General features: G+C 49.5%; 1 protein-coding gene across 4 annotated transcripts in view; it reads right to left on the reverse strand.

Moving 5' to 3' along the window:
- TBC1D2 (TBC1 domain family, member 2) overlaps nucleotides 1–12,519 on the reverse strand; it is a 72,330-nt gene extending 59,811 nt beyond the window's left edge. For 3 of the 4 annotated variants that reach the window (XM_011993757.1, XM_011993756.1, XM_011993758.1), the window contains exons 1-3: nucleotides 11,287–11,873; nucleotides 7,861–8,002; nucleotides 123–258 (exon numbers count right to left, since the gene is read on the reverse strand). In XM_011993757.1, coding sequence (XP_011849147.1) covers nucleotides 123–258; nucleotides 7,861–8,002; nucleotides 11,287–11,649 — 641 coding nt within the window. In that variant the 5' untranslated portion in view covers nucleotides 11,650–11,873. Of the gene's footprint in view, nucleotides 1–122; nucleotides 259–7,860; nucleotides 8,003–11,286 lie in introns of all 4 variants that reach the window. The other variant, XM_011993759.1, reaches the window with a different exon arrangement.
- Between the last annotated feature and the right edge of the window lie 816 nt (nucleotides 12,520–13,335).

The following is a 13,335-nucleotide window of genomic DNA, read 5'->3' on the forward strand; positions in this document are numbered from 1 at the left end:
GAAAAGAAAGCCCATAACCCTCTCCCGGGGCCCACCTCCCTGCAGGAGAATCATAGTGGGTTGAGCTCCACCGAAGGGGCTGCCTGTAGCTTGGCTAGCCCCTCAGTCCCTCTGGCACTTACTGTATTTCAGTTCCCAGGTGCTTGAGGGAAATATTCTGAAGGGCAGGGAAGGGCTGCAAGGCAGCTGCCACACCCACTAGCCCAGGGGGTGTTTTCACAGGGCACAGGAACTCCTCCAGCTCTGCTTCTTCTTGCCCTGGGAACAAAGGAAAGGGAAATCAATCAGCCGGGTCACTGTACTTGGAAAGACAGGTCAGGTGGGATGCTATGGGTGCAGCCCTGACTGGGAACAGGCTGGAGTTGGAGAGTTGCAGGGGCACGCAGGCCTTCCCTGTAGGTTAACAGCAGCAAAATAGGCTTTTCACAAAATGTTCTGCAGCCAGTAAAATGATGCATTTTGCTGGTACAGCCCTCCTGCAAACCCCTTAAAAATATGCAGACCTAGCTGGGCGTGGTAGCTCACGCCTGCAATCCCAGCACTTTGGGAGGCTGAGGCGGGTGGATCACCTGAGGTGGGTAGTTAGAGACCAGCCTGACCAACATGAAGAAACCCTGTCTCTACTAAAAACATATAATTAGCCAGGCGTGGTGACGCATGCTTGTAATCCCAGCTACTTGGGAGGCTGAGGCAGGAGAATCACTTGAACCCAGGAGGCGGAGGTTGCAGTGAGCCTCGATGGAGCCATTGCACTCCAGCCTGCGCAACAAGAGCGAAACTCCGGCTCAAACAAACAAAAAAAAAAAAAAAAGAAAAAAGAAAAAAAAATGCAGACCTACAGTTAATTCTACATCTGAGAGTTCATCCTAAAGATGGAAGTGCAGACAAAACTTTATGTGCCAAGAGGTTCATTCTAGCATTGTCACAATAGCCTCAAAGTTGGAAAAGATCTAACTTGGGAATAGGTTAAGTATATCAGAATGTCTTCATATAATAGAATATTAATCATTCAAAAACTATGTGAATAAATACTTATAAACAGGGAAACTTGTATGGAATATGATATTAAGTGGAAAAAGCCAGATTAAAAAAACCTTGGAAGGCTAGGTGCTACGGCTCACACCTGTAATCCCACCACTTTGGAAGGCTGAGCCAGGTGGGTCACTTGAGCCGAAAATTTGAGACCATCTGGGCAACATGGCAAAACCCCATCTCTACAAAAAACAGAAAAATTAGCCGAGTGTGGTGGTGCATGCCTGTAGTCCCAGCTACTCAGGAGGCTGAGGTGGGTGGATCGCTTGAGCCCAGGAGGTGGAGGTTGTAGTGAGGTGAGATGGTGCCACTGCACTCCAGCCTGGGCAACAAAGCAAGATCTTGTCTCAAAAAAAAAAAAAAAAAAATTGGCATTATAGTATTATCTCAATTGTACAGAAAAAGTCTCAAAGAAATATACTCCACAATCTTTTTTTTTTTGGAATTAAATAATCTAATTTCAAATATTAATTACAATTTTAGGAAAATAACTTTGATTAAGTGATTTAAAAGGCAGGGACAGGCTTCTCTGTAAAATTATTTCCAATCCCAGCGCCATTTCTGGGCTTTTTCTCTCTCCCAGTGTAGAGAATCTTGGAGATTGCTGGGAGGCAGTAAGGTGGTGTGTTCTATGCATCGTGAAGATGTTTAATACTGTGATGACCAAGCAGAATCTAACATTCTTGGCCCTTGTACTCCCAAGCACTATACTCCGCAATCTTAATAGTGGTTTCAGCTGCGTGATGGGATTTGCAGTGAGCAGGCTATTCTCATTGTATTTTACTGTTTTTTCCAAATTTTCCACATAAACATGGGTTACTTTATAAACAGAAAAAGAATACGTATTTATCAAAAATAGATGTTTATACAGAGACTTTTAAAACACAGGCAAATATTAGGGTCACATTACTGAGTATTAAAAAACAAAGTAGGACATTTTATATTACTATATGATCTGAAACATGTTTAAATAAAAGGCAGGCAGGAGATCATAACATAAGGTTAATACTGGCTGCCTCTGGGTGATAGGATTATAGGTTCTTTTTCTTTTTAGTGTTCCAAATGTTCTGTGTAAACAGTGATTCTTCTACAGTGAATGACTTCAAGATGTTTAATGTTAAGCAAGCTTTCAAGGCCAAGGAAATTATCCGAAGTATAAGAGAGGGGAGGTGAAATATTTAGAAATTAACTTTAAGTGTTAGAAAAAGGAGAAAAGAGCCAGGACCACTTACGGGTTGGTATAAGCTTGATTAGACAGCCCCTGAGACCTACCAGGGCAGCAGACACTTTCCACTTGGAACCCTCTTACTGGGAGATTGAAATATTTAGGAGTGGAGATTTGTTTATGCACTATATCTGCAAAAAGGGTGTGGGTATAAAAATATTAAATATAATGATGGGGGCCAGGGGAAGCTGTTCAACCTACCTAAAAGAAACTTTGCAGTAGTTCAAACAACAGACAGTATATTTGTAAATTCCTAACAGGCTCCGTCAGATCTGGCAGGCAGGCCAGCACTCTCCTCAAATGCCACATCTTTGAGGTCCTCCCTTCCATGAATCCTCTCACCAAACACAGACTGGGTGTTTACCCTGAGGCTTGTGAGTGTGGCTGGAGAAAGAGAAGAATCAAAGCAGAAACTCACAGCCTAAGGAGTAGGGAAGGGGAAGAAGTACACACCTGGGGAACCCCAGGTGCTGGGTTGGGGCAGTTCTGGGAGGTGGAGACAGCGTCTTTCCAATCCAAGTCAGGGAAAACTTCCTGGAGGAGGGGCACTGCAGCTGGGCCTTAAGGACTGGGGTTGATTGGAACCTGCAGGAGGAACCAGGAAGGCTCTTTCTGTGCAGAGCATACAAGCAACGGGTTTCAGATCCAGAACTGAGTTTGCGGGGAGGAAGCCTGGGGAGATGGGGTGGGGAAGGCCAAATAGAAGCGGGTGTGGGTAAGTGGCTGGATCTCATCACGATGGAAACCAGAGCCCCTAGGGGTTTGAGCAGGGGGCTGAAGAACCAAACCTGGCTTTGGGTAGAAGATATGTAGCTGGGCCCTGTTTCCGTGGGGAGGGTGCTGTGACCTGGTTGCAAATCACTTAAAACAAACAAACAAAACAAAAAACAAGGGTCAGGCGCGGTGACTTACGCCTGTAATCCCAGTACTTTGGGAGGCCAAGGTGGGCCGATCACCTGAGGTCAGGAGTTCAAGATCAGCCTGGCCAACATGGGAAAACCCGTCTCTACTAAAAATACAAAAATAAACCAGGCGTGGTGACATGTGCCTGTAATCCCAGCTACTGCGGAGGCTGAGGCAGGAGAATCGCTCCAACCTGGGAGGCGGAAGTTGCAGTGAGCCGAGATCACGCCACTGCACTCCAGCAGCCTGGGTGACAAGGCAAGACTCTGTCGCAAAAAAAACCCCCAAAAACTAACAAACAAACAAACACAAGAAGGATACTCTCTACCTTGTCTCTTTCAGAGTTAATGTATACAAAAATGTTTAAAAAGCCATAAAGCCGGGCCGGGAGCGGTGGCTCACGCCTGTAATCCCAGCACTTTGGGAGGCCAAGGCGGGTGGGTCACAAGGTCAGGAGATTGAGACCATCCCAGCTAACATGGTGAAACCCCGTCTCTACTAAAAATACAAAAAAGTTAGCCAGGTGTGGTGGCACGCGCCTGTAGTCCCAGCCACTTGGGAGGCTGAGGCAGGAGACTTGTTTGAATCCAGAAGGCAGAGCTTGCAGTGAGCAGAGATCGTGCCACTGCACTCCAGCCTGGGCAACAGAGCGAGCCTCTGTCTCCAAAAAAAAAAAAAAAAAAAAGCCATAAAGCCCTATATGGTTGGACTCACATCTTTCAAAGTAGCCGTTAAGCCAGACTCTGAGCTGATTCAAAATAAATAAAATTTTCTTATTTATCAATACTTTAACCATCTTATTCTCTTTCATTCAAAGCAAACCAAAAAAACTTAACAGTTTTTCTAAGATTTTGATATCTTAGCAGTATTTCCCTAACTGCTAATATCTGTTTTCTTGTAAGTGCCACCCGTGGCCCTAGATCAACTCTGAGACTACGTAGAGCCAAGTCCTGGGGGTTGCCATCCTGGTGGGTTTTACCAATGAGGAAATAGCCACTCAGACAGCGTGAGTTTTGTGGCCAAAGTCAAAGCTAGCATGTGACACCGTTATAGACTCAAACACAGTCCCCACTTTTGCTTTTCCCACTAAACCGTGTGGCTTATCAGAGCAGCCTTTCTAACAAGCAGGTCATCTAAGACAGGAGGGGCTACCCATGAAGGCACAAGCCCCCAGTGCAAAGGAGTGTGCAAGGCACGGGCGGCACATGATGGCGATGTCCCAACAGAGACCAGCGCTTCCTGCAGGAGGCAGAATCAATGACCTGAGACTGTAGTCTGGGGCACCCTGGAGAAATGCCCTCCGTGAGTGACCACACAGAGGATTTTCAGCAGCATTTATTTGTAATTCTCCTTTTGTGTAAGCTCTGACGGTTGCCCCATGTCCACTGGGAAGAAGTCACTGCCTAGACAAAGAAAGGGCCTGGCCCAGGAGATCACTGCCTCCCTAGAGGGCCCTGGATGAGTGCCTGGCTGTCCCTCCGCTTTGGGAGGGCAGGTTATGAGTCTCTGCAGCCTGGGGTGTGAATTTCAGCACTGACATTGTCTTACTACATGACTCAGGACAGGTCTCTTGACCTCTGAGCCTTAGTTTCCTGGTCTATGAAATGGAAACAGCAGTAACTACCCTATAAAATTATTGTGAGGATTAAATAAGATGATGCATGTAAAGTGTTGGGGCAGCAGGCATATTTCAGGATGGTACACATTTATGCAGGTCCTTTGTAAACTGTAGCTTACTGTGGCAACTTGCTATTCTTATTATTATAAATCTCGTGGGTTCCCTTTGATCTTTCTTGGCTCTGCAGAGACCGTTGTTTAGGTAAAGTATAAAATGAAGTTGTAAATGCTTAAGAGCAGGAGAGAACATGCCTTGCAGATTGCTCAAGAGCAGTGACGAGACGCTTTTTACCAGGAATCTCTGACTCAAAGTCAGACATGGGTCAGGAGGTTTTCAACGACCCGGGAGTGGGCCGCTGCTTCCTCAGGAAGGGTGGAGGCGGGCGAGGTGGGGCAGCCTGCTCCACATGGCTAATCCAGGCCTTGCTGACTTGCCCAAGACACCAGAAACATCTTTCTAGGTGGGCTAGGAAGGTTATGCCAGGCCCTGGGTCTGGGAGGAGAGTGCAGGCTTGCTACAAGGCGAGGAAAGGCTTCAAGAGGAGAAGCTCACGTCCCTGCTTCCTGAGTCTCAGACAGCATCCTCCTCGGGAGACTGGAATCCAGGTCATCACAGCAACTCCATCCCTTTCTCCAATGCCCACAGCAGGGGCTGGCCTGGAAGAGGCCCACCATGTGTGCTGAAGCAAAGCCGCAGAAATAAAGAACCTGCAACAGGTTCGCCACAGCAGAAGAGGGCTGAGGATCCCACAGCCATGCTTCCACAATCTGCTTCTTCAAATTTCAGTTAAGACACGCAGGAATTCTATTATTGCAGAGGTTTCTCCTGGCCTCTAGTCTGACGCTGACCTTTGCAGCGGCATCAACCCAGGCTGCAGTTTTCTACAAAACCAGGGTTGTCTGGCTCCCTGGCGGATGGGGAGTGGGGGCTGGAGGAGAATGCAGAAGCAAAGAAACCCTTCAAAAGAAACTCCAAAGAAATTCCTAATGATTATTAAGAATGAAAGGAACAGTTATTATAATAGTGATAGCATATATATGTTTGTATATATACTATTATGATAGTAATAGTATGAGTGTATTCTATGCACAGACATATACACATAGAATAACAATATTATTAGGACAACTCCCATGTATTGAGCACTTACTATGTGCCTGAGGTTATGCTAAGGGGTTTACATTCCTTTCCTCATTTAATTATAAGGTTTAGTGTATTGCCTTACACATTCACTCCACAAATATCCAATGTGCCAGGCAGGACACCAGGAAGGTGATACAGGCAACAAAAAAAAAAGGTCCGCACCCTTAAGGGGAACGGGTGGAGATGGACAAGGACAGGGGTAATTATTAATAGAACACAATGGAACAGGTCTCCCTTGAAGTGTGTGAAAAAAGTGTTGAGGGCCCAGAAAGAATCCAGCTGACAAAGTCTGAGAAGGCTTCCAGGAGGAGGCTGGCAAGAGGAGGAGGCAATGCTGGAGCTTGGCCATAGAGAATAAGCAAGAATTTGCCAGGCAAAGGAGAGAGCAGAGACTCTGCCAAAGCATCAAGCCCAAGGCGGCGACTGGGGAAGCAGGCAGAGGTGAGATCAGGAGGGATAAGCCCTGAGCACAGGAGTGGGGTTGGGGGTGGCCTTGGATGGCAGTGACGGGTTCAGGTTCTCATTTAAGAAAGCTCACTCAGGCTGCAGAGAAGGGGATGGATTCTGGCACAGGCCTCCACATGGGGACACTGGAGAGGAGACTGCTGTGACTTTGAGAGATGAGGTCTGACCTGGGCAGTGGTGGCGAGAAAGACCTGAGTCTGATGTGTGGGTCAGAGGGCAAAAATGGCCAGCACAGTGATTGACTGGACTCACTGGCTGGAATTGAGGAAGGGTGGAAGGCAACTCCTAGTGGGTACATGGCAGGAAATCTACCGAGAGGAGGGAAGGAAAACGAGAAGAAGGGTTGGGGCAGATGTATTCAGCTTTGGACATGCAAAGCACCCAGGTACAGAGGTCCGGGGGTACCTTGTAACAAGTCCTGCCCTTGCCTATTCGGCCTGTCAACTGAATATGCAGCACTTTAGACACTCTGTGGCTTTGTACTGGGGCCTGATTTTCCATGTTCTTGCAGGGGCAGCTGTGAGGTGGTCCATACTGATCCTAAAACCTGCCAATCATGTTCCTGGCTGCAGCATGCGGGTGGGAGGGTGTAGTCTCCTGACTTCTCCACGTTGGGATGATACAGGATTTGGGATCAAGAAACTTGATTCATGAGTCATCTCGGAGGAAAGGATCCTATCTTATGGGAACACCAGCGATAAAAATCATTGATCTGGCCGGGCGTGGCGGCTCAGGCTTTAATCCCAGCACTTTGGGAGGCTCAGGCGGGTGGATCATGAGGTCAGGAGTTCAAGACCAGCCTGGCCAAGATGGTGAAACCCTGTATTTACTAAAAAGACAAAAATTAGTTGGGCGTGGTGGCACGTGCCTGTAATCGCAGCTACTTCGGAGGCTGAGGCAGAGAATTGCTTAAACCTGGGAGGTGGAGGTTGCAGCGAGCTGAGATTGCGCCATCGCTCTCCAGCCTGGGCAACAAAGCGAGACTCCATCTCAAAAAAAAAAAAAAAATCGCTGATCTACCCAACTCATGACACAAATCTACAACATTGCATTTTCTTATTAACCCTCCTCACGGCAATTCTGTGAAAGTTTGATTTCTTGAGTCATCGTAATAATAGCTCACTTTTATTGGGTTCTGACCATTTGCAGGCATTGTTCTAACCATTTTAGGTATATGAATTCATTTAATCCTCATAACATCCCTAAGAAGTAGGGATAATTTATAAACCTCATCTTATGGGGAAGGAAACAAGCTCAGAAAGGCTAAACAACTTGCCTAAAATTATATAGGACTAGGATTTGAACCCAGGCAGCCTGGCCTCAGCCCAGATTCTTGCCCTAACTAATCGTGAGTCATATCCCTGGCTCTCTGCTTCCTTAGCAGAGGGCTCCTCCCGCTCACTCCCAGCAGGAGGGTAAAGGCTTAATCACCAGGGCCCTGGGTGTGCAGGCAGGAGGGTAGCCCATTGGGTACCTAGCTCGAGGTGCAAGGCGGGCCCATTCCCAGCCAGGGCGGCATCAGGGGCGGCGGGAGGTGCTGGCGGGCTGTTGTGGAACTCCCAGCGCTTCATCTGCAGCTGCTGCAGCCAGTACAGCATCACTTGCTTGGTGGCGGCCTGAGAAGCACAAGGATTAGTTGGCAAGGCCCTGTGCCTGCAGGGTGGCACTGGGTGTGGGAAGAGGGGAAGGTTATGGGAGGCTTAGGAATGCTCTCTTTCCCAGGAAAAACAAAAAGGGTCACTGTAGGTATGTATGCTTCCTGGCCACAGAAGATCATCAGGCTCTGATCTCCCACTCAGAGGTTCCTTAGCTGCTCTGGGCCTCAGTTTCCTCATCTGTACTCTGGTGACAATAAGACTCATTGCATAGGGCAATAATGAGGATGAAATGAGACAAGGGTATCACACAGTCCCTGACACACAGTAGGTGCTCAAAATGTGCTCACTGGATAGAGGAATTTGGAGGTGCTGTGAGAGAGAGGAGGTGCACTGAATTCTGATTTGGGTGGGGTCCTGGTACCATCACTATCTCGCAGGTGAGATGGTATCTCACCTGTGTGACATCTCCAAGTCTTTGCTGCCTTTTGTGGAATGGGAGTAATCCTTCTTGCCTTGGGGATGCACCGGAATCATGGATATGAATGGGGACTGGAAAGCCACATGTACATGGTGACGACATGGTGGCACCTTCCAGGTGCTCTGGCCCTCCAAACAAGTTCTTGGTAAATGCTGGTCATTAGTCTCCCAGCACTGGCTGGTGGCTGGTCCAAGCATCCACTTTCACATCCAATAACTCCTGGATTCTTCAGGAGGGAGGCAAGGCAGGAGCCCTTTCTATAGATGGAGAAACTAAACCTCTGAAGTCGCCCAGGCATGTGGTGATAGAACTGGTCCCAAAACCCTGGTCTATAAGTTGGATTTTATGGCCAGGAGATTAGTGGCTTCATAAAGAAGGCCTGAGATCAGTTGAGGTGGGCTGCAGAAGATGGACAGCTCACCGGGCATGGGTGGGGATTCTCACAGAGCTGCCTGCAATCAAGGCCGCATGAGAATAGCAGCAGGCTACATGGCAACAGAGGCAAGCTCATGGTCTCAGGGGCTCACTGGTGTGCACTGTGCCGGGGTGGGGGTGGGGGGTGTTCTGTGAAAGAAACCGTCAGGCTGTCATGCAGGTACCAAAGGACACATGATGCCCACCAGTGTTCTCTTTCCATACACTCTCCCAGAGAGACCACAGCACCTCCCAGGTCTTCCCCATGACCTTAATGCTGATGAGCTCCAGCCAAACCCAAATACCCCGTTTTATTAATTCATTTGACAAGGGTATACTAAGCACTGACATATGTGTCAGAGATGGTGCTAGGCACTGAATACAGGGGTGAGCCAACACACATGGTCCCTGGCCCCTTGGAACTTGAGAGTCTCCTGCAGGGGACATGTACCTGGATGTTCCACGGGCTCCTCATCCTGAGTTTCCTCCTGTCAGTGACTGACCCAACCAGGCAGTCAGCCAGTTACTCCAGCCACTCCTGACATCTCCCCCATTCTACTTCCCTACTATCCTGAGCCACCTCCATTGTCCCCCTCCCCACAGCCACAGATTTAGTTCAGCTGTCACTCTCTCCTGATCACCTTCTGATGGGCTCCCTGAGTACCAGCCTTGCCCTTCCCTTAGTTTCTTCTCTACCCAATAGTCAGACTGGGCTTTTGCTACTTGGCCTAACTCGCCCTCAGGCTCTGCTCTTCAACTCCATCATTTGGGCCCCTCTGTCTTTCTGGCTCATGTGATTTGCCTGGACACTCGGGGCTGTATCATGGTTCCCTACGTTTGCTCACGTGCTTTCTTGGCCTGGAATACCTTTCTCCCTCTTGTCTGCTTGCCACCTATTTCTTCTCTGAAGCCTCGGGTGTGTCCTTCCTCCAGATGCTTTTTGGGCTAGCCCCTTCCACTCGGTGGAAATGACTCCTCCTGTCACCACACCTTCTTGCAGAGACCTACCACAGTGTCTCTACAGAACATTTTAGGGTTCAAGCAGGTTCTCCATCAGTCTCTCCCACCAGACTTTAAGCTGTCTGAGAACCAGGGGCAGAGGTGCTTTAGCTCCACACCCCAGAGCCTAGCGCAGAGCCAGGAACAATGGAATAGTATTATAAAGACCATGTGTTGGAGACCCTCTATACAGCAGTCAACCTGTGGAAGAGACACATAGACCCAGGAACCACATGACCTCGTAAATGCCTTCCCTGGCCAGGGATTCCTGAGTTTCATTATTTTAACCAAGTGCCCCAGCCTGGTCACCAGCCATCCCAGTCAGTAAAGGGGAACTGAACCCGGGGGCATCCACAGATACTCACTTAGCTGGAGGTGGGGTTGGAGGGGTGGAAAGATGGGGATGGGGTGGGGAAGGCTATCTCCTGGCACATTCTTCTCTGATGCCCATAGAACACTTAGCCCAGATCTGTCTTTCCAATTAAATTATGAGACACCTCCTCTTGACATGAGCACTCTGACCTTGGTTCCATCACCTTGTGTGTGCACGTGTGTTTATTCAACAAAAAATTATTAAGTACCCCACTAGGTACCAGGCTGTATTCTAGGTGATGAAATTAATTCAACAATTTGTACATGCCTGTGATGTGTCAAATGCTTACAAACCACCTAGGTTCTGAGAGGTAAAGCAACTTGTCCAGGGTCACACAGCTAGTAAGTAGCAAATGTACAATTTGAATCCAAGCCTGTCTGATTTCAGAGAATGTGGCCTTTCTACTGCTTCAGGCTTTCTCAGTTAAACATGACGATAAAACAAAACCTACCCCTTGCTGCTGATAGGAAAACAGGTTTAGGCATGCCTAGATGAACAATCTAGGTTGACTAGTGAAACCTAAGTGTTTATCTTACCAATCCCTGCCAATCTCTTCTCAGCATTTACTGACCTTGGCCAAAACATCAAGAAACGGGAATCAGAATTCTGGCCTTGAGAGAGGATTGCAAAGACCATATTTTGACTTCCTTAGGTCCCAGGTAAGAAAGTTAAGGTAACTGCACTGTCAGGCACCCCAAAAGTAAAAGTTTTGATTCAGCACTGAGAGGTCTGAGAGGTAGAAAGACTACGGGATTCCAAGCTACCCCACTCTCTAGATGCATGACCTCGGGCCAGTCCTTTCATCTCCCTCTAACTCAGTTTCTTGATCCGTAAAATGGGTCTGTCGTCCCTGCCTTGTGGGAACCCAATGAGGAAATGGGTGGGAATGCACTTTGCAAAGCACAAAGTTCTTTGAACACGTCGGTGACGACAGTTCCAATCAATTTACTGTGTCCACCACACACTCGCGCCCAGCCGTGCCCTGCCAAAAGGGGACCTCACGCCGCTGGGAAGGAGAAAGTCCTTCCAGGAATTTACCTTCAGGGTCATAACCCGGCTGGGAGTCTTGATTTCGAAGATCCCCTCCTCAGCGTCCGCCTTGCAGTCAAACACTGCACTGGAGAGGTCGATGCTGTCCAAGGGATTAGCATCCTGCGCGGTCCGCGAATAATACAGTTGACATTTCCTTTCGTCGTAGAAGAACCAGCGGGATTTCCAGCCCCGGATGGGCCCTTTGCCGCCGAACTTACTTAAATACCCACAGAGTTTCTTGGCCTCCAGGGACCGGGCGCAGTCCCCCGATTCTTCCTCCAGAGGCAGCGCCTGTGGGTCCCTGGCAGACTCGTCGGACCCAGGGACAGAGGAGCTGGACTCCGGGGCGTTCTCCCCGGCGCCCTCCATCGCTGCCAGCTGGAGACCGCAGAGGGACGAGGAGTCCGCGGGACCACCAGGGACAAATCTCGGAGACTCGGCGGGCAGCTTCCCAAAGGTAGACACCTGGGCGGGGGCGGGGCCGGCGGCGGACCCGCCCCCAGGACGCCACAGGGTCGGGACTGGGTGCGGTGCGTGCGACTGAAAGACCGCAAGCCCAGCTTACAGCGGATGGCCACGCCCCTCCACCGCCAGGCCACGCCCCCGCAGCGCTCAGTCGGCTCCCCGCAAGGCCCGGTTGCTTCCGGCTTTTTCTCTGCGCCAGTTAGCCATCTTTACTGAGGGCGGCAGTGCTGCCTGGCTTCAGGTTAAAGTAGTGGCGGCACTGAGGTTAACCGCGGGCAGAGAAGCCTGTCCCTGGCTACTCTTCCCTGGTAGTTCGCATAGTCACCTAGAAAGATGGCGCTTTCTGGCACCCCATGGGCTGCTTGTTCCCTCCCTGTGCCGCGCGGGGCACAGTCGGACGGCGCATCTCGCGGCCATTGGCTGAAAGGAACACCGCTGGGAGGCCCCACTTCGGCGCCGCCCGGGCAGTGCGGCTCCGGAGCTGTCTGCCACTCTTCTCCCCGGTGTTCCTTCAGCCCCGTCAATGACGCCGCAGACGGCCTTCTTATCCCTCGCCTGACCGCAGTGGCCTCCCCAGCTCTGTCCTGGCTCCCATTCGCCTCCTGACAGCGCTGGTCGCGTTGCTTGGGGCGCCCGGGCGCAGCCGCTGCGCTGCGGAAACCTAGTGCCACTCCCGGGGCGTAGTTGGGTGCATTACATTTGTTTATTTTTATTTTGTTATTGCTATTATTATTTTTAGAGACGGTCTGGGTCTGTCACCCAGGCTGGAGTGCAGTGGCGCGAGATCAGAGCTCACTGCAGTCTCCGCCTCCCGGGCTCAAGCCATCCTCCCGCCTCAGTCTCCCGAGTAGCTGAGACTGCAACTGCGCACTACCACACCTGGCTAATTTTTAAACAGTTTTTTGCAGAGAGGGGTGTCTTGAACTCCTGGCCTCAAGCGATTCTCCTGCCTCGGCCTCCCAAAGTGCTGGAATTACAGGCGAGAGCCACCGTGCCCGGCTGTTTTGTAAATAAAGAATTTAGGGTTTGACTAACTCGCTCAACTTCTGCCTCATTTTACCTGTTTCCCCTTAAACTTCTCCCCTTCCTTCCTAAGGCGCGTTTCTCCATTAGGGCTGCGGAGCCCAATTCCGTCCATTTCTCTTTAGGAGCTTCATTCTGCCTTTCTCTTGCCCTTTGTTCAGCCCCTCCTCTTACTTCATCGTCTCCCCCTCAGCCATCGTTAGCGAGACCCTCGTGTGCATTCAGTGATCTTGACAGGAAGCGCGTTGGGGGTAAAAGCGAGGGCTCTGGAGTCTCTTTGCATAATTTTCAGATTCCCACTCTGCAATATTGAGTGATTTACTCAACCTAAAAATGGAGATAATAACACTTCTCCCCACCCACCCCCCACCCGCCGCCAGACAGCTTTACGGTGAAGATAATGAAATTTATGTTCACTTGCATGGGTCGCTGGGATTTGTAGTCTAACAGGTGGAAAGTTGCAACCAGGGAGCATTTCTCCTAAATGCCAGAGAGCTCTTCATTTGTTTTTTTGTTTTGTTTTGTTTTTTCGTTTTTTGTTTGGTTTTTTCTTTTTTTTGAGACAGA

The sequence above is a fragment of the Mandrillus leucophaeus genome, unplaced genomic scaffold (assembly GCF_000951045.1).
Source record: "Mandrillus leucophaeus isolate KB7577 unplaced genomic scaffold, Mleu.le_1.0 Scaffold433, whole genome shotgun sequence".
In the NCBI taxonomy this organism is placed as follows: Eukaryota; Metazoa; Chordata; class Mammalia; order Primates; family Cercopithecidae; genus Mandrillus; species Mandrillus leucophaeus.